Source organism: Talpa occidentalis, unplaced genomic scaffold (genome assembly GCF_014898055.3).
Source record: "Talpa occidentalis isolate TD23 unplaced genomic scaffold, MPIMG_talOcc4v2.1 talOcc4.6, whole genome shotgun sequence".
Classification (NCBI taxonomy): domain Eukaryota; kingdom Metazoa; phylum Chordata; class Mammalia; order Eulipotyphla; family Talpidae; genus Talpa; species Talpa occidentalis.
In genome coordinates, this window is record NW_023604972.1 from 130692323 (window position 1) to 130719099 (window position 26777).

General features: G+C 34.8%; 1 protein-coding gene across 9 annotated transcripts in view; it reads left to right on the top strand.

Annotated features, from left to right (window-relative positions):
* The window catches only part of CDH18 (cadherin 18), a 712342-nt gene that overhangs the window by 540226 nt on the left and 145339 nt on the right, over positions 1–26777 (top strand). For all 9 annotated transcript variants that reach the window (XM_054688413.1, XM_054688412.1, XM_054688411.1 and 6 more), the window contains 2 exons: positions 7573–7867; positions 24827–24946. In XM_054688413.1, coding sequence (XP_054544388.1) covers positions 7573–7867; positions 24827–24946 — 415 coding nt within the window. The remainder of the gene's footprint in view (positions 1–7572; positions 7868–24826; positions 24947–26777) is intronic.

The window sequence follows — 26777 nt, forward strand, 5'->3', positions numbered from 1 at the left end:
GATAGATAGATTCTACCTATGACTTTTTCTACATGTCCACCAAGATTGCCAATAAGAATACCACTTTCAGAGGTCCAAAATTTAATTCCTGGACTGTCTCTTCTAACTTTCTATACAGTGATCTTTCCACATTTCTGTTGATTGTTTTATACTTGCAGTATCTATGTCTACCTACTGTTTGTACTTCACCTCTTTTTTCTCTTCACCCCACATTTACACTCCTGTAGGAACTCTTTCTTGCTCTACTTTCAGAATATATTTATTCATGTTTGGACCATTTCTTGCCACTTCCAGGAATCAGCATCATTGAAACTACTGTCATCTGCCTTCCTTTCTCTTCTGTATACAGTCAGTGCTTTCTTACTTGGTCAAAATGGTTAAAATGAATTTTAATGTTAGAGGTTTGATGGAAATGAAATCATAACAATTGACTATCTGGGCATTGGTATAGGCCAGAAATATTTTTGGAATTGTAGTAATATTTGCTACAGTTTCCAGAGCCACCTATGTTTCCTTTTTTTTTTTTTTTAAGATTTATTTATTTATACAAGAATCGGGGTACAGGCCAGATGTGTGGGAGGGTGAGAGGAATTGACTGAAATACACTGCTGAGGGGAGAAGCAGGTGAGACAGGATAGATCTGTCGCTCCATGTGGGTTTCTCCCTGGTCGGCAGGGATCAAACCGGTGCTGCAGAGGCTGCGGACAGCTTCACAGTCCAGCACTCAACTACCTGCGCCACCAGGGAGGACCCAGAGCCACCTATTTTTCAACTAGATCTTGATTGGGAGATAAAAGAATAATTCTGATAGAAATATAGAAGGTACATATATAGTTGCCTAACTTTATGTATGCACCTTCCATATCTCACTTTACTCCCAATTGATTGGTTGCTTTTTGAGACTTCTTAAAAATAGTGAAAATTTCAACCACTTGCTGCCTCCTGCATTGTCCAAATATTTGGCCCACCTAGATACAGCTCTGTGCAGCAAAACTGATGGGTCTAGAATTATAACAACTTCAGATTTAGAAACATTTTTCAGTTTTTCAAGTTGTGTGCTAACAATCTAATTTGGAATTCAAGAGGAAATCTTAGGTCAATACAAGTTGCTTCCCATTTCTTTCCTTTCTTCCTGCTCAGTCACTAGTTTCCTTCTCTGAGAACACACACAAAACAGTTGAAAGCTAAAAGCTAAAACTTCAACAAGAGACTGTCCATGTCTGTAAAGATGTCTTATGTTTCTAGTTAAATAAAAGTCCCTCTTATTTCCTTACTTCACCTAATTTCTCAACTTTCTAATTGAGTCATGATAACTTTGTGGTTGAACAAAGTTCTTTATTGAAACTATTTTAATATAATTTTTATATATTAATTAGTTAAAACTGATCATTTTGTGTATTTCCCTTATTTTGGCTGCTATACTGGCTACCAAGAAGCTTATTGCTTGATGTGTCTTCCTCTTCATGTCAATATATTATTTATAGTACAATTGAGTTTTGTCCCATCTGCTTTATAGTTTATTCAAAACATAACACTTTCTGTAATAAAGGAGGCATAATGTTTCCATGACTTATATTTCCTATGATCTTCACTTTTCTCTCAGTTATATCACTTGTTTTTATATGTTTAAAAAAAAAGCAATAGTGGAATTGCTGTATAATATTTCTGATTTTACTTCTGACTTCTACTGGAGTATTATAAATATGTTTCCTACTCATAAAAAGTACATAAATTATGTAGTGCAAAATATTGTGATTTTATGTCAGTGACCTATCTTCACAGCATCGCTTAATGCCCTAACTAAAAGCAACTTTTGAAATTAATTGCTCTATCATCATCTTCTTAACCTTTTAAAGTTATTCTTCCCCAAGGGATAGAATATTATCTTACAGAGGAACTCTGTTTTAGAATGAAAGCTATAAAATTTTAGGTCCTGATCCTAATGTGGTCCAGGGTGAACAGAGTTCTAGGGTGAACTCATGTGTGTCACATTAGCTTTCTAGATGTCATAGGTTACCACTTAACACTTAGAAAGTGACAATATATTAAAGTGTAGTGTCAGAGAAATGTTAAGTTTGCTTTGTTTGGGTGACTGCATTTTCTTTTCTTTCTACACGCCTCCCCCTTTTGTGTTCTCTAAAAAGCAGTTAATTAACCCTACTTTATTGTGTGATCAGATATATCAGGATCACTTCTTCTTGCCTTGGGACAATATAATATCTGCCGTTCAACAAAAATGTCACTCAATTTTGCAGAATTTCATGACCCTAGAAGTAATATAGCTACCACTGTGTGTTGGGAAACCCAGTCACTGATTTCTTTGTGGTATTTTTTACTAAGAAGAGTTAATTGTATATGAGTAAAATCAACTCATCTTCCAAATATGTTTAGATAATTCAATGTGAAATTATGAAAATCACAAACAATACAGTAGCTAAGTTTATAATGTAATATTTTACTGGTTATTAAATTAGTACCATATCTAAATTCAGAGTGTTTATACTTGATATGCTTATTTGCAATTAGTTTCATTTGGAGTCTCTTTGTTTCTCACACTCAAAGATAACATATTTCTATCCTGATTATTTGTATGATATAACCCTGTACCCAAGAGCTCTCTCTCATCTGAAGATTTCTACTTCCACTGCGATCATTTCTGCTAACCCCTCCTTATCTCCCTCCCCCCTTCCCTCCTTGCTTTCATTTCTTCTTTCTTTCAAGTAATCCTCATTTCTAGTATTACAAACCCTAATGCAGAACATGTGTTTTTTCCAGGATCTTAAAACTCACATATTAAGTACAACCTGACAGTATACCCAGTGTTTCTAGCAGGAGCAGACTGTGTTGTAAAATGTATGTCATATACACAAAGATAATCTCATGTTGGATTAATGATGTGGATAAAAACTGAAGAGATAAAATAGAAGGGCAAAAAAAAACATGAGTTCCTGACATAGACTGCAGAGACATCTTTGGAGACTCAACTCAAACAACATCCAACATAAGTAAATGGGACACATCAAATTAAATAGCTTTTGCACAGTGAGAGAAACCACCACAAAAGCAAAAAGAAAAACTACTGATTAAGGGAATATTTTTCACCATATACATTCAACACAGGTATAATCCCCCAAATGTGGATGGACTCATACTACTCAATAACAACAAAAAAATTATGAAAATTAAAAAAAAAAAAAAAACAGGCAGGGGCCTCCCCAGTGGCGCAGTGGGTTGAGCACAGTGCTGAGAAGCTGTCCACAGCCTCTGCAGTGCCTGTTCAATTCCCGGCCAGCCAGGGAGATTCCCACATGGCGTGGCAGACCTCTCCTGTCTCGCCCACCCGCTGCTTCCCTCAGCAGTGTATTTTGCTCCTTCTGTTCTGTTCCCTTCTTTGTCTCTGGTGAATTCTCTCACCCTCCCGCGCTTCTGGCCTGTACCCCAGTGCTTGTATAAATAAATAAATCTTTTAAAAAATAATAGGCAGATGATTTGAATAAATAAGTCTCCAAAGAAGATATACAGAAGGCTGACATGTGAAGAATAAGAAAGAAAACCACTCAAATTCAATTATTACTAGGGAAATTCAGCAAAACCACACTGAGCTATTCTTTTCAAACCTGTTAGCATGGCCTCTCTCAAAAAATCTGGAAACAATATTTGTTGGCAAAGATACACCAGGAGATGAACTCTTGTTCACTGATGGGATTGTGAATTGGTGCTGCCCACATAGAAAATGGGGTAGAGAGCCCTAAAAAATCTAAAAGTGAAAGAACCATATGATCCAGCAATTCCAATCCTAGGTATTTATCCAAAGAATACAAAAGTGCAAATTTGATAAGTTTTTGGCACCCCTATGTTCATAACAGCATTAGTCACAATAGCTAAGACACAGAAATGCCCAGCCTATTACTCACCAGTAACTGACAAGATAAATAGGCTGTGGCATATATATTGATTATTCAATGGAATATGACTCAGTTATACAAGAGACATGAAATATTGGCTTTTGTGACATGACAACATGGATGGAACTTGAGGTGAATGTTCTAAGTGAAATAAGTCATTTGGTTTCTCTCATATGAGGCACATAAATAAGCAGAGTAAAGGAACTAACAAATCACAACAAAGACAATTCTTAGACTGAAATATATAGTACTTACCAGTTATAAATACAACACAGTGATAGGTAGTAGAATGATCTCACCATTTGTTAATTTATTGATATGATTGTCACAGAATGTTTGAAAAATATTTGTTCAATGAATTTGTAGCTTGTTTTGCTATGTTTGGTCAATTTTCCAGAATATGAAACAGATTTAACAATATTTTGTGGGTGTCTGCTTTATAAGAGATCACTTTTTTTCTTCTAGGAGTTAATTTGTTGAGGCAATGACATGAATAAAAAATATTTTCATATCAACTTATAACTAATTGCCTCTGCATAACTCACTCTGTATTATTTTAATAGTTAATATACCAATGAAAAGTGAAACTTTGAGTTCTATTTTTTTATTATTTTTTATAAAAGTGTCCAAAAAAGCATTTAAAAGTGATTTAAATTTGTGGAATATTACTGTTTCCCATCAGAATTCTGCCCTTGTTTATGCTCATGTGTTTTCAAGAAAGAAGTAAAATTACTATGGAGGTACATTTTTGTTGCTGTTGCCTTCATTTTCCCATAAACATATTCCTTTTTTTCCCCATGTTCTATTATCTTTTTCCTGTATTTTGTCTTTTAAAAAATGTCTTCTAAGAGTTCAGAGACTTTAAAGTAAACCTTGAAAATTTCGCTTTACTATGGCAAGAAACTAAAATACTGTGTGACAAGGTTATATTTTTTCAATGTTTCCAAGCGTTAGAAATGAGGAAAAGGTGAGTAGTTGAGGTTATGTGCCCAAAAAGGTTTCATAAGAAGGATAACTGCTCAGATCTCTTGGGAGAAACTCTTCAAATATATGCTTGTGATTTGAGAAAATGCTGCAGTTGTTTCTAGCTAGAAATGTAGCAGCAACACTCCTGGGAATAGTTAACTGAATTTTAATTTAATAAGTTATTGTAAATTATGAATGCATTAATTAATAATAAAATATGAATGCGTACAGTTCAAAAGCATTTGCAGATGTTTAATTGACAAAAGGTAATTGATAATTTTTTTAAAATCTATCTGTCTTTCTTATTGAAGAGCTCTCTTCGATGATATTATTTTCTATTTATTCACAAACATTTGATCATTTTAATTTTAATAAGTGGATGTTATAAATATTTATAATTCAAAATCAATTTGGGCTTATTGATTGAGTCACTACTATCACCACTATTTTAATGTTGAGTTAAAGTTTCAACCTTTTTAAAGAAGGAAGGTGATTCTACCACACGAGTCTAGTTTTTGATTAATTGGTTAAATTGAATATTAAATAGAGATTTTATTTTTTCAAATTATAAAATCAATGCCTCTGTGACAAATAAATGTCTCTGTGAAAATTTCATTTTATTAAGAAAGTCAAATAGCTTTGTTTATTTCAATTTTTTATTTTTTATTTTATTTTTTTAAAGTTTTATTTATGCATACACAGACTGGGGTACAGGCCAGAGGCATGGGGGTTGAGATGATTCACCAGAGACAGAGTGGGGAGCAGAACAGGCAGATCTACTGTAATACAGTGCTGAGGGGAGCAGCGTGTGAGACAGGAGAGGTCTGCTGCGCCATGTGGTAGCTCCCTGGCTGGCTGGGGATAAAACTCATGCTGCAGAGGCTGCAGATAGCTTCATAGGTCTGTGCTTAACCCCTTAAGACCCCAAGGAGGTCCCCTTTTATTTTTAAATGGAGGTAATTTTGGTTTACAACACTGTATGTGATTCCGATGAATAGGATCTAACCTCTTCACATGTGTGTCACCACACCACCCCCACCACCAAGGCACCCACAGACCTCCATGACCCCCTGCACTCCAATGGGCCTCCTCCACATTTTGTTCTCTATACTCCCCCTCGGTTCTCTAGTAACCTTAATTCTGCAGACATATTTGTAATGTTTATTATTGATGGGTTTTGATGGACCCTTTGTTTTCTTTATATTCCATGTATCAGTGAAACCAGGCCATATTTATCTTTTTCCTTCTGACTTATTTCACTTAGCATTATCCCTCCAGTTGCAATGTGGGAAGGGCAAGTTTTCATTTATTTTTTTTAAACATGCAGTGATATGTCATTGTGTATATATGCCACATCTTTTTTTTTTAAGATTTATTTATTTATGCATGCAAGAGCAGGGGTGCAGGCCAGAGACGCGGGGAGTAAGAGGATTCACTAGAGACAGAGTGGGGAGCAGAACAGGTGGATCTGCTGAAATATACTCCTGATGGGAGCAGCAGGGAGACAGGAGAGGTCTGCTGTGCTATGTTAGTCTGCTCCCTCGCCTGGGATTGAACTCAGGCTGCAGTGTCTTTAGATAGCTTTTTAGTGCTACGGCTTAACCCCTTGTGCCACCAAGGAGGCCCTGCACCACACCTTCTTAATCCAATTAGCTATCCTTGAACATTAGCTTGTTCCCATAACTAGCTTATTGTAAATGGTGCCAGAATGAGCAGAGGAGTGCATCTGTCCCTTCAAATTAGTATTTTTGTCCTCTTCAAGTGGACGTGTATGAATGGAATTCTAACATTTTGAGAAAATCCACACTGTTTTCCCTAAGAGCTGTGCCAGTTTGCACCCCCAACAGTGGGCCAAGGCTCCTTTCCTCCACATCCTCACCAACACTTCTTGTTTCTGAACTTTATATCATGGGCGATTCTCACAGGTGTGAGATCATAGCTGTTGTGGTTTTGATTTGCCTTCCTTGATAATAATTGGTGATGACCTTTTTTTCATATGCTTATTAACTGTCCATATATCCTTTTTGGAGAAACTTTTTATTTTATTTTATTTTTTTGTGGGACTCTCGCCGGTGGCCGGGGATTGAACTGGCGCCGCAGAGGCTGCGGGCAGCCTCGCAACCCAGCATTCAACCATTGCGCCACCAGGGGAGGCCCTTGAAGAAACTTTTGTTTCCATCTTCTAGCCATTTTCTGATTGGATTATTTGTTTTCTTTATTTGTGAAAGTTTTAATGATTAACCACAAATTCAGTGCATCCTAAGTCATCATTTTCTAATTGTAAGTTTGAAATAGCATAGCAAACAATTAAAAACATTATTCCTACAAGGACAGAATGCAATAGTGATTTACTGGTGATTCATTTTCTCAATCCTATTCTATGTATTTAATGAAATGATTTTAATTTACATATCTAATAGAATGGCAACAGGGATGATTGTTTTTCTTTTAATAAGTATTGTTTATTAATTTCTCTGAATTACATAATTGGATCATTTAGACAGGTCATGATAAAAATAATCCACATTAATATAATGTGCAGAGTAACTGCAGAAAAATAAATGATGGTAGTAACACACTGGACTCTGTAGAAGGAAGAAAGTCATAAGCTAAACATTAAATTATAGATAAGCAATTTTTGGTGACACTATGCGAGGTGGGAACATAATTGCATGGTAAATGTCCCATTTGTATTTTGCAGCTGCACTCCAATTCTGACAAAGGTGATGGGTCTGTCAAGTACATCCTTACTGGAGAAGGTGCCGGGACTATATTTATCATTGATGACACCACGGGTGACATCCACTCCACGAAAAGCCTAGACAGAGAGCAGAAGACACACTATGTGCTTCATGCCCAGGCCATCGACAGACGGACAAACAAGCCTCTGGAGCCTGAATCTGAGTTCATCATCAAAGTTCAGGACATCAATGACAACGCCCCAAAGTTCACGGATGGGCCGTACATAGTCACTGTGCCTGAGATGTCAGACATGGGTAAGAAACTCATAGTTATGCTTATCCAGTTAATATGTTTTTTGAGGATCCAAAAGGTCATCTTTTTTTTTTCAAAGATTTATTTATGCATACAAGAACTGGGGTACAGGCCAGAGGTGCAGAGGGTGAGAGGATTCACCAGAGACAGAGTGGGAAGCAGAACAGGTGCATCTACTGAAACACATTGCTGAGGAGAGCAGTGGGTGAGTCTAGAGAGGTCTGCTGTGCCATGTGGGTCACTCCTTGGCCAAGGATCAAACTTGCACAGCAGAGGCTGCGGATAGCTTCATAGTGTTGTGCTTAATCCCTTGCGCCAGCATGGAGGCCCCAAAAGATTATCTTTTGAAGACCAGCTTTTAACTTTTGTGTGTGGGGAGAAATATGAAGGCATTTCATAACATCTTAATACTTAATGCCTGTGGTCCAAAGTGTTGGGATTACTGGGACTAGGGTTATAATATTTATTAAAATTAAATCCTGAACATATCTGTCTAAGTAACATTTTTCTCTCAAGAAAAAGCAATCATAACTCGGAAAACACCTGCAATTCTTACTTAATAATCACAGTTCTTTGACAACTCAAGTACCCATGCTTATTGTTAAAAAGATACCAACACGTTCAAAGTGGCAGTTTGCAAGGATGAAGAGAGACAATAGACTGTCTGAAATCTTTTGCTACATGTCTATTAAGCTTGCAGTTTATGACGAAATAGTGTTAATAATACAAGTAACGTTTATAACTACATTAATAAAACTTTTCAGATACTAAGATAACTTTACCTACATTATCTACTTTAAAATATACATCGAAGCTGTGAAGTGTTTTGCACACTGCTTTAAAGATGAGCAAATTGAATACAGCCTTGATGTAATTTTCCCAAATTTGTTTATCTAGAAAATAATCAAGAAGAGATTAATACTGGTAATCCTGAATGTGAGACCTTACCACTGTTGATAAATTGTCATCTGGTTCTTCAATCCAACCGATAATCTGGGCTGCTCACCACTCACAAGGGATTAGTGGTCTAGTTTGGTTTATTTCTTTTTTAATCTCATAAGATTAATTTCTTAATGCAACCAAAGTCAGCTATAATAATAATTTTTACTACCTCTGTGAGAGTCTGAAATTGGATTTAGAAGGCAGTTTTTGAGTAAAGAGTTCATGTTTTTAAGTTTACTGCATGTACATATGTATTATTTTAAGGTTATTGTAGTCAGCAATCAAATTCCTCAGTATATTTAGATAGAACCATTTAAAATATGTATATACATATGTAAGTGTATATATAATGCAGTGATTTTATGTGTACATGTTTGCATATACATACAGAGTAGCTGCATATGTAAATATAACACACATAGCCACTATATGTATACATGCATGTATTCACACAAACAGATGTATGTATGCATGTATATACACATGCATACAATAATTTTAAAAAATTCGTACATGCATGTGTATATACACATGAGCAATATGTGTGTTTACATGCATGCAGACTGATTTGGATGCAGCAAACAATGGTAGGGAAGAAAAACCTGGGCTTCTGTCTGTTCTTGTAAATAATGTCTTGCTTGAACAGACCCAAACTCATTCATTTAAATAAGGCCTATGGTAGTTAAGGCACTGCTGACAGAGTTTAATAGGGACTGCAAAACCTAAATTATTTATCACACTGCCTTTTACCGAAAAAGTTTGTAACCTCCACTGTAAGGGATTTCAGCAAATGAGGCAGGAAAGGCAATTGGATACCATCCTGATAGACCATCCTGATAGACAAAGCGTTTGCTGATTTAGCCGTGAGTGTTTCTGCCAGGCCCACTGACTGTATACATATGCACAAAAATATGACATTTGTTACAAATATATGGATTGAGCTTCTTCATTTAGAGAGTCACTGTGAGTTATCTAATATTCAGACTTGCCTTCCGTGTTACTAAGAGAACTCAGTTTTGTTTGGAGTTAATTTTTCACCTTCTAGCATGTCCATTCATACAAGAATTGCAAGGAAAGATAGAGGTTTCCTAACAAGACACAGATTCATCCTTATTCCACCTTTACCATTTTCCTTTCTCGCTGACTTCAATGCAGATGTAGGAAATGCAGCCCCACTTGCAACCACAGAATGCAAATATCTGCTAAATGAGATATAGCAGAAGGTAAAATGTCAGGAAGAATGATTCCATCACAGAACTGATACTCCAGCTCTGACCTGGTAATTCCAACAAGACCATAAGAAAATAAGCTTCTTTATATTTAAGTTCTTCAGTTGTATTTAGATACATGCAGCTACAGTGAATCTGATTTGGTACTTAGACATTTTCCAGGTTTTTAACATAGACTCAAAACCAAGGATTTAAAACTGACACTGAGTCAAAATAATAGTTACAAAGTTTTCAGCATCAGATAAGAAACAGATGTAATTTTCTATTCTGTATTTGATTTAAGAAGGATGCACGAAATGATCAATGTATTCCCTTCCCAGTGTGTAATTATGATGCTAGGTGCTTTTGCTATACAGCAAAACAGCTGACAGTTGATTTTAGATATCAGTATCTTGCTTGCCATCAACTGTAGAATCAATTGGATCTAAGTAATTTCTGATCAGTTTATAAAAGGAGATTGGACATTTTGACTGTTTACTTTGACTTCTGCAGAAAATCTAAAATTGATGGCCACAAAACAACCAATTAATTTTGGCAGGGTCTGAGACAATAGGTCACCAAGCAAGCTGTGGTAATGATGATAGAAATACCTACAAGGAACATTTAATGATCACTTGCTATGAGTCAGCTGTTGCATGATCTTTGCAATAAATCAATGTTTTGTCATTATGAAGTTAGTGTTATGGTTATTCTCACTTTATAGAAGATGAAATGATATATATAACTGAGTAATTGATCCATGATTACATGCTTAGTAAGAAGTCCAACTGCAAAAAGATTTCTAAACTGGTTAAATTTTTAAATCTTGATCTAAGGTATCATGAAGAATGACAACAAAAATGTAAGACAGGAATCCAATACCTAATAAGAAATAACATGAATTTAAATGTATAAGTAGTTGAAAATATAGATGTCAACTAATCATGCTAAACCTATAAGATAAAAGGTAAGTTGAAATACCTGTAAACACTCATGGCAAATAATGAACTAATTTTAATTCCATAAGGAACTTTATTTTTATTTGTTATATGTTTTATTGAGGTAAAATTTGCAATAAGGTATGTGATTCAGAGTTACAGGTTCACACCCCTTCAGATGTATGTTACCACTCTATACCCACAACCACATCACCCAGAATCCCTCCAATAGAGTTCACCGCAAAGCCCCCCTCCTCCTTTTCTCTCCACTTTCCCTCTCTAGTAACCTTAATTTTTCAGTCAGATTACTAGGGTTTGGTTTTTTCTGACCCTGCACTTTGTTTCTCTGTACTGAACATTAAGTGTAATCATTTCGTATTTGACATTTTTGTTCTGCCTTATATCACTTAGCATAATTACCTATAGTTCCAATCATGTCCATGAAATTGGCAATAATTCATCTTATTTTATAGATGAGTAGTATTCCATTCTGTGTAGATCACAACTTCTTAATCCACTCATCTGTCCTTTAGGACTTAGGTGGCATCTATAACTTGGCTATTGGAACAGTCCTGCAATAAACATAGAATAATATATATTTGTTCAAATTAGTGTTTTTGCATTCTTTGGGTAGCATGTAGGAATGGAATTGCTGCATCGTATGATAGATCTATTTTTAATATTTTGAGGCACCCCCATTCCCCATGGGAATGAAGTAGTCCATGTTTCTAGCAACAGTGTCAAAGTTTTCTTTTTTCTCCACACCCTCACCAACACTTGATTCTGGATTTTTTAACATATGTCATATCCACTATTGTGAAGTGGTATTTCATACTAGTTTTAGCTTGCATTTCTCTAATGATAAGTGATTATGAGCATTTTTTATGTGCCTATTGATCATCTGTATGTCTTCTTTTAAGAAATGTTTATTTGGTTTTTCTGCCCATTATTGACATTTTTGTTGCTGTTTTTGTTGTTTTTTTGCAACTGTTGGGTTGCTGAGTTCTTTATAGATCTTGGATATTAGCTCCATGTCATATATATGATGTGCAAATATTTCCTCCCATTCAGTAGAACTTTCCTTTTAAATAATAATAAAACATTCTATTCTTCAACCAAGTAACAATGGGGTATTTACTTTAGCATGAGTTTCATAGATAGAATAAACACACATTATCCAAATAAATCTCAAATCACACTAGTACTTAGGAAAAGAAGAGATACCAAGATTTACATACCACAAATGCAAATTTAATAATTCATAAAATGTTGATGTTATTGTTGAAGTAACATTGGGTTTACAATGCTGTTTGTTGTGTAACAAATGTTACCAATCCACACTCACCAAAGGCACTATAGTCCTGCACCATCCTCCATTATTCCCTCCTACCCCAACATATCCACCTTCCTTTCCAACTCTGGCAGCTTTAATTTTGCAGTCAAATTTCTAGGGTTTATGCTTTGTTTGTTGTCTTTGGTTTGTTTCTCTAGTTCCATACATGAGTAAAACTACTGATAGTTATCTTTCTCCTTCTGACTTATTTTGCTTAGCATAATCCCCTCTAGTTCCATCTAAGTTGTCAGAAATGGCAGAGAAATGAGTAAAATTTTATGTGAAACAAATTCATAAAATGATTTTTCAAGTGACAGACTAGACTACCAGACCAACAAATTCCAATTGTTTTTTGGAAGGAAACTTGGCAATATCTATCAAAAATTTTTATGAGGCCATACCTTTTTCGTTGAGCAATCTCTATGGTAGGAAGCTGTCCTAGAGACATACTACATGGAGATGGAATGATACGTGTATGAGGCACCTAACAGCAAAATTGCCAGTAGTGAGTATTGGGAACACCCTTAAAGTACACTCTTATGGAAATGTTCAAATAAAAACTCTTCAAACATATAATGAATGAACCCAATGTATTTATGCAGACATACATTGATCCATATTGACTAAGTAAGATGTTTTCAGTATGCATGTTGGAATCTCCAGCTTATTTAAGAAAAATATTTAAGAAAATAAGGATTATTGCAGAATTGGGGGTACACATATGTAGATAGGCTATATCTACAAGGAAAACATGCATACATAGACAGGTGAAGGTGATGCCGTTTAAAAAATGAGCTTTGACTTTGCAGAGATAAGTACGTTTTTCTACTTCTTACAAATTATTAATAAAAGTAAAATGTAGCTATGTGATTGAAAAAGAAAAAAATTGATAACAATGCTTAACTTAAAAGCATACCCGTTTCTAATACTCATGAAGATTAAATGTAATGTAGATAGTTGAGGGCCTCCCGGTGGCTCAGCGGTTGAGCGCTGGGTTGCGAAGCTGCCCGCGGCCTCTGCAGCGCAGGTTCGATCCCCGGCTGCTCGCCGGCCACCGGAGGAGGGTCCCACATGGCGCGCAGACCTCTCCTGCCGCCCGCTGCTCCCCTCAGCAGTGTACTTCAGTCCTTCTGCCTGCTCTGCTCCCTGCTCTGGCTCTGGTGAATTCTCTCACCCTCCGCGCTTCTGACTGTACCCAGTGCTTGTATAAATACATAAATAAATCTTAAAAAAAAAATTTAAAAAAAATGTAGATAGTTGACAAAGATGTTTTTAATATATGGTGCCTAATAAGATTTTTTCTCTGTATACTCATTCATTGAACCTTGAATCATCCAAAAAAATCTTTCTTCTTATTTTTCTCCAAGACTTTGAAGGGAGAAAGTATGTAGGTGTTGATGTGCTGAAACCATGGTAGTGGCTAGAAATAACAGGGTAAATAAGACAAATCCCCTAAATTTGAATAGACTGCAGACATATAAACAGAACATTTCAATAGAGTGTTTCTTACGTGAATCTTATGTAATACACATACATAATCTATGTGTTAGACAAGCGGGCAAAAGGGGCTTTCTGCATAGAGGAAATAATGATGAAAAATATTTCTTTCATTCCTGGTTTATAGTTAGCTTAGGGGTGTAGTTTGTGTATAGTTCTGTGTCAAGGTAGATGAACAGAACCCTTATGAAAATGAAGAATTGCCTACATAGTTTAGCAAAATATGCTAAACAGAATCCAGAGGGGACAAAACTAGAGACCTCCTGGGTGTGCTCTGGTTATCAGATCATTGTTTCTTGTATATCTGCAGTGCTAAATAATGGGCACAGAACCCTCCAAGTAATTGCAGTGTGCTAGATTGCCAGTGAAAAGCATCATGTGGTTGTGTATTTCTTGTCAGTGCATAATTATCAGCAAATCTTGTGCCATTCTAGGTGGTCTGATATAGACGCAAAATGAACTGAAGTAGGTTTCAATTCATGTTTTAAAATAAGGTTTTTATCTCTTTGATTTACAATATGTAATTTCAGCCATTATCTAGGGAATCATATCCCACATTTGCAGGATTTTTCAACCTCGCTGTTACTGACATTTAGGATAGGATAATTCTGGGTTGTAGAGGGTTGTAGGGTGTTAAGCCATCTCTCTTGTCTCTACCCACCAGATGCCAGAAGCATCCCGACAACTACCCTCGTACTGTGATGTCTTCAGACATTGCCAAGTGATCTCCAGGGGTATTGGGCTGAGGGGAATTATTCTCTGTTGAGAACAACTGCCCTGGAGAAAATACACAATGAAGTGATGACAACATTTCAAAGTATAAACTTGAATGGCAGAAGGGTATTATTTATATGTATAGGCACTTCAAAGAGAATTGCACCATGTTAGAATGCTCATGCAATATATTTTATGACCAAAATTATTGTGTCTGTCTAGGTATGCAATTCTCATGTTCAAATACTAGTTGTCATGTTCAAGTGCATGACATCGTAAAGAGTGAGGAATTAAGTACAGCTGGGTTATGTGTTCTCACAGTGTGGTTACTTGAGAGTCAATATGGCTTTTGTTTTAAAAATTCTGTCTGTTTTATAACATTAATTTAGAGAGAACTATTCAATTTTTAAAAAAAGATTTTATTTATGTTTGCATAGAAGAGTTCATAAAGGGCTTAACAGACCTCTCCTGTCTTGCCCACTGTTCCCCTTAACAGTGTATTTCAGTAAATCTGCCTGATGGTGGATGCCCTTTAAGCTATGGATTCTCATAGGGCTTTTCTTCTAAACATTTCTAAAAATATGATCAACTTCAAGAAAATCAATGTATGTGGGCAGAATGACATTATGTTACGATGAAAGGCAAATTAAAACTGGATTTGCCCAAGATGTGATCAGTACAAAGTTAATCAATATTTATTAAACAACTTTAAAAAGTTATTTCTGATTATACAGTACATTCAATCCAGTCTTGAGTTCACTACCTACTCCCTATCATTCTATAGAATTATTCTTTAATATGTTTTTTATAGTTTATGCAGAACCAAGAATTAAGAGTATGAAATGAAAGTTAATAGTATTGTCTGTCATGGTAGAATGAGAAAAATGACAATGAGATAAAGCTATGCCTACTTGTAGAGACAGCTTTCATTTAACAATAATAATACATACTTTGTCTCTTCTGTTTTTGTAGACTTACACTCATATTTTAGCAATTACAGTTTTTTATTCACTTGGAATCAGCATTTTTAGTGAAGATATACATTAGTTGTATTGCAGTCACTTTATTTTTAAAAAAATTGCTTTATATCTAGAAATTGTTTCAAAGAAAATTATAGCAGATCACAATCAAATTTGTCTGAAAATCAATTGATCGAATAAAAAGGCCTTTATAGAAATATATAAAACTTCATTTTCTTTTATATATTATTAAAATATACATGTAATTAACCATCATTTAAAAACATTTAATAGCTGTAACAGATTCCAGAAATAAGGATTTTAATTTATTGAAGAGACAATAAAATATTACATATTATAAAATTTATGAATATATAATTTATATATTTTAATTTAAATGGAGTATTAAAACAGATTAACAGATAAAGAAAATATATGAAATTTTACTATAGCTCCCTTAAGTTCTTCATGGTTCCTAGTATTATAACATATCTAACCTTTCTCATGTCTTCTTTATTTCCCTCCAATCTCTAAACCCAGGTCTATTTCCATTTACATCTGTGTTCTTTGTTGCAAAGCAACAAGAAGAGACACCAGCTGTGCTTACTTTATTGCACTACTTGTTGGGAAACTGATTTATTTCTGACCAAACATCTTGGGAGCTTCACCCTGGATGTCTTCCAAGATTCTAGAAGCAATTGTAAAATCATTACCCTGGGGCATAATTTTCAGAATGAGATCATTTCAATAATATGAGGCCAGCACTACAATTCTGCATGGTGAATTAGAGTACATATGAGGTGTTGCATAGGACAAATGTAGTATCATAAGTTGGGCAAAATTTCCAGGTTTCATGACTTTTTTCTTCTTTCCTCTCCTGTTTTTTTTTTTTTCTTCCTGTTTGAGTTTGCTATTATTGTTTTGTAAAAAAATCAGCCCACAACTTATTGCCTCAAAGAATCCATTTTATAGCATCAAGGAGCACAATTTTAATACCAACAAGAAGAATAAAATACCTTGGAATCAATTAAACCAAATATATGAAACCACTGTAGACTAAAAACTGTAAGACTTTGATGAAGTTGAAAAGACCACGAAAAAGCATAAGGATTTTCTATCTATGGGCTGGGAGAATAAATATTGGTAAATATAAATATTTTTAATGTTAATAATTTATACTACTTAAAATAATCTACAGATAACATTACCATTCCAATAGCATTGTACATAGAACTAAATACAGTCCTTATAAAATTTTGTATGGAACAACAAAAGTCCTGGAAAGCTGACACAATCTTGAAAAAGAACAAAGCTGGCAACGTCACATTTCCTGGTTTAAAGCTGTATTTTAAAATGACAGTAATCAAAGCAGTATGTGTTGACATAAATACAGATGCATAGTTCTATGGAATAGAATAGAGAGCCCAGATGTAAACTCAAATGCATATAAAATCAATTACTGACAAAAGAGCTAAGAATATATAATAGGAAAAATATAGTCTTTTCATAAAAGGCATTGGGAAAACTAGACAGCCACATGGAAAATTGTGAAACTCTATCCTATCTTACTCCATACACAAAAATCAATTCAAAATGGATTGGAGACTTGAACATAAGACCTAAAACCATAAAACTCCTACAACAAAGCATGCAGGTTAGTAAGTCCCTTGACTTTACTATTGGAAATGATTTATTTTTAAATTTTATTTGACACTAAAAGCAAAGGCAACAAAAGCAAAAATAAACAAGTGAGACAACTTCAAACAATTTTCAAATAAGAAAAGTAGACTTAAAGATAAGTTGTTGAAATTAAAGCAAAGAATAATAAATGGAATGAACAAAATGATGGACATAACTGAAAACTAAGTCTGTGATCTAGCAAGTAAATCTAGGAAAATCTCCCATTTTGTAAAAAAAAAAAAAAAAAAGTACAAAGCAATATATATGCAATATGCAGCAAGCAATACAAGTGGCCAATAGACTAAAAATGTCTTCCATTTTTTTAAAGATTTATTTATTTATGCATACAAGAACTGGGGTACAGGCCAGAGGTGCAGAAAGTGAGAGGATTCACTGGAGACAGAAACGGGAGCAGAACAGGTGGATTGACTGAAATACACTGCTGAGGGGAACAGCAGGTGACTCAGGAGAGGTCTGCTGTGCCATGTGTGTCACCTTCCTGACTGGGTATGGAACTCGTGCTGCAGTGGCTGCAGATAGCTTCATAGTGCTGAGACTTACCCCCTGTGTCACCAGGGAGGCCCTAAAAATGTCTTACTTTTTTTTAAAGATTTATTTATTTATGTATACAAGAACTGGGGTACAGACCTGAGATGCGGGGGGTGAGAGGATTCACCAGAGACAGAGTGGGGAACAGAACAGGCAGACTGACTGAAATACACTGCTGAGGGGAGCAGCGGGTGGCAGGAGAGGTCTGCTGAGCCATGTGGGTTGCTCTCTGGCCGGCCGTGATCGAACTCATGCTGAAGAGGCTGCGGATTGCTTTATAGTGTGGTGCTTAACCTCTTGTGCCACCAGGGAGGCCCTAAAAATGTCTTACTTTTATTTTGAAAGAAAAAAATATATAAAACAAAATGAAACCTAAGTTTTAACCTGAATAAACTTAAGTAATCTCTTAATAGGAATATTAGCTAAATAATTTGAAAACCAACATCTAGAATTTACCTTGATGATGAAGAAATTCTTAAATATAAGAATAAAAAGGATAACTTTATAACAACAAATATATTTCTATTTTATTCTTTTTCATAAGCAAAGATCAAGAGAAAATACAATACAAAACTACATTAAAAAAAAAAACAACTTTGAAACCAAAAGCAATATCAACTGTTAGAGAAAACAAAGATTTTTCAGGTTTAAAAGGAGGACTCAGAATTTTTTAGATATGCAATGACTGTGAAAAAAATCATAATACATTTATGCTAGAAGTATTTACTATGAACTTCCTAAAACTTATGAACAATGCAATACTTTTAGAAAAAAATATTGGATAAAAAAGAATTTACTGTATATAGAAATTAATGAGTAGAAAATATGCCATATACACTAAAGAATACTGAAAATTCATTTGATCTTGACACTTGAAATGTTCTCACTTTGATGACAAAAGCTTAGAAATACAGGCATTTGCATCTTTTCAAAATAATGAAGTCATTAATCAGTTTTGCAGAAAATGGTTATTTGCATAATTAAAATAGTGTTCATTACTTCTTGATTTTTTATAGTTGATGGAAATAAATAAAGACCAACCAAATAAGAGCTTTTAAAGTTTGTTTATTCAGAACTTGTGATAGTGTGAAAATTAACCACCATCACATTTTGTAGAGATTCAAAGTCAGGCAGAGTAGGAAAGCTTTAAAGTAGACTGAGAGGAGGTTTCCAGTGATCCAGAACAAAAGGCTGTTGGCATAAGGAAACTATTGGTGCTCTGACTAGCCACAGAGCATCCTAGGTAATTTGTTAAGGATTCATATTTTACTTTCTCTCAATTGTCTTAAGTTTGAGAGGGAACAAGTAAACTAGTGATCAAATCCTTGATATACGGGATTGATTGTGATGGTGTGACTTCCTGGATCGTGGCAACTGAGAGTTATTTTACTATCTACAAATTAACCTGGTAATAATCTGATTTCTAGGATGGTAATGGAAGACAGTGCATTGTTTTTGTTTTTTTTTGCAAGTTGGGGGGATTATTTGATATAAGCTATGGGTCAGAGTTACAGTTTCTATATGTATGTTCACTGTATGTTCAGTCCATTGTATGTCTAGTCTCTTAAATCAAACCATTAAAAAGGCATAAAGTCATTTTTTTTTCCTTATAGAGGAATAACATGATACAATGTCATTTACGATAATGACCTCAGATATGTAACTGACAAATATCAGGGGTGAAAAATTGATGAATTAAATCTATTTCTTCAGAAAACATTAAACATTATTTGCTGCCTAAAATTAATGAAACAAGCTGTAAGGTTTATCTAAAATGATAAAAGTAATACTGGAACAACTAAAATTAATAACGTAATTAAAATTGCATGCTGGGGAGGGTATTGGGAGGTAATGTAGTTGCAGTGCATTCTTTAATTATGATGTATCAATATTTTTCAATTATGATAAAATCAGAAAAATTCATAATTGTAATGAAAGAACAAGTAGTAAAATAGTAGGAAAAAGAAAGAATTGTTACAGTAGTTGCTTGCAGTGATCTAGTGGGTGTAGATATGGAAGCTAAGAATTAAAAGTATTTTTAATGTTGTATCTCTGGATTCGTTCTATTTTATTTTATGCTTGGTTACTTTAAATTACATATGAAGACTGCTATTAAAATATTTTAGAAGTCAAAACTTCCAGATAACTGGTAAACGATAAATAAATTGGAGTTATTTACTCAAGTTGAATTCAATTCCTGAATGTCAATTGTGTGTGGACATGCACATATATTTACATAAATATGTGTATGAAATATGTAATGTGTTATGAATATATATTATAATGTTTTATTAAACACCTGTGAAATATCATTGACAACTTTTGTGGGCAAACAAGATAAAACTGTGTCTAACCCTAGTATTCTATTTTGCAATAGTTGCTGTTTATTTTTGGTTATGTTTCTACTTCTGTATTATGTGGAATAAATATTAAGCTGAAACAATATTACATTATTCAAAACAATGCTGATCTCCTCAATAATTGTTATTTGTAAAGTGGAATGTTTTCCATAGAGTGAAAACATATATATATATATATATATATATATATATATATAGTGTATATATATGTGTTATATTATATTCTAAATTTTGTATAAGAAATATATGCAGTGGACTCAATGCATATATAGTAAATTAGAGAAATAACTGTCAGAATTTTTGAGCAGTTATATGTATGTTTATATAGATCTCCCTAATGTTAATGCTCATATTAATATTTGTAAGATGGTATTAAAAGTAATTTCACATGTGTGTGAAATCTTGAGACATGTATGAACATCTTCTCCATGTTAAAGAATATTCTTTTATATGGCTGAAGTAGATGAGTTTTGGTAGGTGATTAGAACTGAGGTGGAAAAATAAGACAGGAGAGACATGGAAATTCCACAGCAGATGGTGTCTGACAACATACTTGACTGACTTAGCCCTTCGCTATCGGGGTGGTGGTGGTGAAATATATGCCACCTGCCCCCCTCCCAAGTCCATATATCTGGTCTATTAGTACATCACATCAAGGAAACTCACATAAAAAGACAGAAAATATTGTTAAATATTAATTGAGATTGAACCAATCATAACTAGGTAAGCTAATAGAATATATGGGGAAAATGCCAAATACATACATTTTTGTATTTCAGTACCACCTATTTGTAAAATGACATTAGATGTAATTTTCTCAATAGATAGATTGCATTATGAAATTAAATGACATAGAGGAGAGGGCTTCTAGCGTTACTGACACAAAATATATTTATTAGCTTAATTACTTTTTCCATTTAAGAGATTTAATATGAAATTTATCTGAGTAATGTGAAATTTACCAGTAGGTAGTTCTATATAAAAGTTCTAACTGAAAGTACATAGAATTCACAATAGCCATGATTTAAAGTGTAGAGTGATGTTAACAATTTTTGTTTAGATCACCAATATCCCATGAGTACTCTTGCAGAAGTATTTTTTTTTATTCCAATGACTTGTGTGAGGATGAAATTATTAATAAAATTATACAAAGGCCGGGATCCCAAATTTTTGCTCTGTTGGTGAAGTTACAGTCCTCCTGTATGAATTAAGTTGTAGAGACTTGACGACTCTTGCTTTTTCAGTCCCTGGGAAAATCTCCTGAGAAATAAGCCCTAGATATTCCTTCAGAAAGTTACTCTCAACCTTCGTAAATCTTCAGCTTATTTTTACTCGAAGTTCTTGCTCAACACTGATTCACTTGAGATTTTAACAGAGCTGTGAACCCTGACAAGTCATGCATAACGATTTGCAATCTCAGAGAATATTTGCTTGGTATTAAATTGCCTTATTAAATATTTCAAATTGGTCTTTTGAGACTTTCGAGAAAGTCCACTCCTCCTGCTTCTCATTGCTGTGTAACTTCACAAAATCCATGCTATTTATAAAGCAAAAAAGAAACCAAATGTAAAGAATGACTCAGGGCAATCCCCAAAGGAAAGAAAACTTAAGTTTTATTGCAGAAAAGATAGCTTGAAAGCTTTTTAATGTACTGAAATCTTTTTCAGATTTGTATGAAATATCGACTGAGAGGCACTAATCCCCAACATGGGATCAGCTCAGTGTGAGTTATAGGGCACGTTTAATGTGAAAATATTGCCTATTTAGTAGGCAATGGTACTTTTAAAATACAATGTTTCCATGGTTATTGTTTTTAATGGACACAATTATAAAAATTAAGAAAGCTTAAATAGCACTTTTTAAAGTTTTCTTTGATTAGAAGTTAATCATGTAAGAAAGAGGCTATTGGTTTAATATCTACAGTCCCAACGACTTAATAATTCCCTGAGAAAATTACCCCATCTAATATTCTAGTAAAATAATGACCTTTTAGGCATCATTTTATATATTTTCATTTGGAAACCAGGCACAGTTCTGTATATATGCAGTTAGACCTATAGCATGAATAAAGGGATTGCATGGGTTAATGTATAATAGCTTACTTTTCTCAGAGTTATATAAACCCCAATGCTTTTTTTACCTTAAGTTTTTGTTTTTTTTTTAACTTGTATCATTTTTATGGAGATAATATTAATTGGCAACATTCTTGATGATCTAGACATATAGTAACCCATAATAAAAATAAAAATCCATTAAAATGACCTTTATAACTTATTAATTTCTTTGAAAACACTAGCTAGACTTGCTTAATTAAAAAATACTTTTAATTTCTTCCTAGTTTAATTTTATCTACTTAGGACATTCATGTTTGGTGTTATTTCACTTAGGATGCATCTTTTATCAAGTGGTATAGGAAATTATCCATGATTTTTTCCTTGATTTTTAGCTACAGATTTGTTCAGAGTCAGTTAAAGAACACCTGCAAATTCTGGAAATAAATGTCATTTCTCCCCACCACAGCTGGGTACCCATACCCTGAGTAGCTTAAATGGTAACCTTTATTATCTCACTTTTCCTTAAGCTACATGTCTGAGGTCACGGTGTTAGCAGGCCATGCTCCCTCTGCAGCCATTGGAGTAGGGTCTGTTCCAAGCCTCCTCCCCAGCTTCTCATGCTTTATGGTAATCGTTGACTTTCCTTAACTTGTAAGTGGCCTCCTGCTCTGTGCCTTCATCTTCACATAAAATTCACTGTATGTGTGCGGCTGTTTGTCCCCACATGTCCCATATTTGTAAGAACATCACCTCTACTAGATCAAGGGCTGTAAGGAAAATGGAGACACGCAGGCTCTTTCTCACCTGCCGCCAACCGCCATGGCCACGGCCTGCGTCTTGCTTGCCTACCAGGTTTTGTTGCCCACAAGTGACACCTGTTATTGTAAGAAAGTGCTCAGGAGCATGAGCGTGGGGCATGGGTACAGACGCCGAGCAGCCAGAGAGCGTGGGGTGTGCACGTCTATAAATGAGGACACCTGGACTGAAAAGCCAGAGACTGGGAAAGAGAAGTGAAGCCAGAGAGAGAGAGAGGGTGGAGAGAGGGGGCCTGCCTGGGAGACCTGATCTGGCTACTTAGTACAGATTTTAATTTATTTCAATGAAGTATTGAAGGGCAAATGATTTGTCAGGCTTTGCCACTGGCCTCTATGACCGGTCCTGTGATCTTACACACTGCTCATGATTGTGGACAGCTGGGCCCAGGGAGCATAGGTGTGTGCATGTGGAGGTGTGCACACCTGAACCCAGAAGGTGAGGGATAAAGGAGCAACGTCATTGCAGGAGACGGAGAATGAGAGTGTGAGTGTGAGTGCATGAGTGTGAGTGTGAAGGTTCACATGGGCTGGGAGCCTGCCTCCATGCTTGTCATATAGGTATCAACAAAAATACTTTCTTCTATTTGTCAATATCTACCTAATGATAGTCTCTGAACAATTTGGGGAGATGAATATTGAGTATGGAGCTGGTGTTATGACACACAGAAAAAAGTACTTCGTATTCTATAGAAAGAATGATTTGACTTATTAGTGGAAGAGGATCCCTTGAAGGCACATATTCAGTTTCCTTAAAGTTGTATATTGAATTTCAGTAGGGAAGGAAAAAGTATAGTTGAATAAATTCATAATGCGTATGCCAGAACTAAGTCATTGAAGTAATTACTAAAAATTTGAAACTTAAAATCGCCCATGTTTTTACTGTAGCGCCAAAATGAATGCAGAATTTCATCTAGACTCATTTGGTCCTGGAGATATTTTTGTTGATATATAATTGAATTAATAGGTAGAATTTTTCTAGTTGAGCAGAATAAAATATCAAGTATGTACTATTAGATGATTCATCAAGTAGATTTCACGAATAATTGAGAGCTCTCACTCCTTCTGCAATGACGTTGTATAATAGATGGCTGTAATGTTACAATCAAATCAGTTTTAATTTTAGAATAACTGAAATATGATATAGATATATCTAATTATGCAAATGGTCTCTAAAACACATAAACATAAGGAAGCCAGCATGAGAGACCTGTGTTTTGTACCTCAAAATAGTCTTTTAAAATTGATAATTTAATATACATTTTAACCTTAAAAATGCCTCATGCTAGGCATAGTATGATACCCCTTGTAAAATGATAATTATGTAGGTACTATGTAAAAAAGACTAAAGGAATGACATCTGAACCTTGGAGGCCAGTTGGGAAACTCATTAGTAGTCCATGTAAGAAATAAAAAGGGCATGGATGATTGCAAATGACTTGAGTGGATTATTTAGGTGACATTGATAATTTAATGTCAACTCACTTTCCCTTCCCACCTAATCACAAACCCTCCCACCTCCAGCTGAGTGGTCACAAAGCATGCAGTGTACAGCATGGTAGAGTCACCATATCTTTGACTTTACCCCACAGTTTATACCAGTTTGAATCGTGAGCATAGGTTCAAGCCAACCTGGATTATGTGAGAGTCACAAAAGACCATTCACAATGTTATCTGTACAGCAAGAGACATATTAAAATATCTGCGACTCTATATTCCATTTTGTACACGAATGAATACATTTTATAGCAAGGACAAGCAAGAAATATGCTTTATATGCAATTCTAAGAATTAACTTTAGTGGGACTCTGTACCATAGGTGTCCAGAGATATTTCAGCACAACATTTTTCTGTATACAAAGTAATCATATGTACATGCTATCACACACTAAAATTTGCTTTCCTGAATTCACAGGTACGTCTGTTCTACAGGTAACAGCTACTGATGCGGATGACCCCACCTATGGGAACAGTGCTCGGGTGGTGTACAGTATTCTGCAGGGACAGCCCTACTTCTCGGTAGATCCTAAAACAGGTCAGTGCATGTACATGTCCCTACCTCATTTGCTTGTCTGCTGAGAGCATATTCAGCCCCATATTTACCAGAGAATTTGACCAGGTTACCTGCCTGCTTTCTTTTCTGCTATGTTCCAGCAGGTAAGTCAGCTGGGCAAGAGTAGATCTCAGACATAATGCTTAGCCCCCTATTTCGCATAATTAGGACAAGATATAAATATGCAGATATATAAATGAAGAACATACATATAATTTAAGCATTATAATAATAGAATAATAGTGTGTAATTAAGTGAATTAAAAGAGAAATAAAGAATAGAAATTGGAGAGTTCTCTAAGGTGACCTTAAGTGAGTATGAAATATGCAGCTTCTTTTAGTTCCAGGATATTATTAAATATTTAAGATAAAAATATTCATTAACCAAGTTATCAAAATCCTGAGGCAAAAATGTATATGTATTTACATTAATAGGTAGAATGTTTATAGGTAAATATGTATTTACATATACATTTTTGATGTGGTAGGAGATTTCAAAATTGTTGAAGTTTTTTTTTTTAATTGAAATACATTTAACAAAATTGTGTGAATTTTTTATGTACACGTTGGTTTGCTACATTTATATATTATGATTTAATTGTCATTTCAGCTATAGAAAATCTTGCAATGATTCATTATTTGGTGTTAGTATTGCTCATTTCATTCTGTTTTAATATAACCATGAATACTTGGTGTATGAAAGAAATATATTCTCCTTTAAATTTGCATTGTCTGGGAGGTACAAAACAAGAATATATCCCAATTACCATGTTTAGCATCATATGCATATATATATACATCCACTCATGTAAACATCATGCATGCGCACACATGCACACAGAAGGTTTTAGCCTATTATTTGTCCCTATACACAGTGAAAGGTTTATTTATAAATAAAAAACTGCATGCATTTAATAAAATATTATTAAGATATAAATATCCTATATGGATTTTGTTTTAAGTTTCCATGTATATATTGGACTTGCTTTCCAAATTTCTGTGTGTGTGTATATGTGTGTGTCTGTGTGTCTGTATGAATGTTTTCATCAGCACATGAGTGTGTATAGATGACTTTGGGTGGATGGAACAAGCGACTAAGGATATTGAGTCATGTAATGCTGTAGCCTGTGCTTTAGTGAAGCAAATATATAAATAACATAATATTCAAATAAAAATTGCTTTTGATTGTGCATCTTTATTAAGTACTTTATTAAACAAAAATTATCTGAAGCATAAATAGGCTGCTATTTATATACTGCTTTAGGAAATTTTCTTGCTCTTACATTTCTTTGGTTTTTTCTTTAAGCAAAATGATTTATTGGATGAAATGTATGCTCTCATGTTAATATGTTTTACATGCAATAATATTGTAACAGGGTGGTCCCAAGGAAAGGGGGGACCACCCTGTTACAATATGAGTGAAGTATCAGGGGGATCTACAGATATATGTCCTAATATAAAGATTATTTAAAATATGCAAATCTCAGACCTCCCCTGGTGGCCCAGCGGTTGAGCACTGGGCTACGAAGCTGCCCGCAACCTCTGCAGCATCGGTTCGATCCCAAGCTGCTCCCCCGCCACTGGAGGAGGGTCCCACATGGCGCGCAGACTTCTCCTGCCGCCCGCTGCTCCCCTCAGCAGTGTACTTCGGTCCTTCTGCCCGCTCTGCTCCCCGCTCTGGCTCTGGTGAATTCTCTCACCCTCCCGACTTCTGACTGTACCCAGTGCTTGTATAAATAAATAAATAAATCTTAAAAAAAATATGCAAATCTCTTAGGCAATTGTCTATAGATAGTGCTCAGAGGGATTATAAA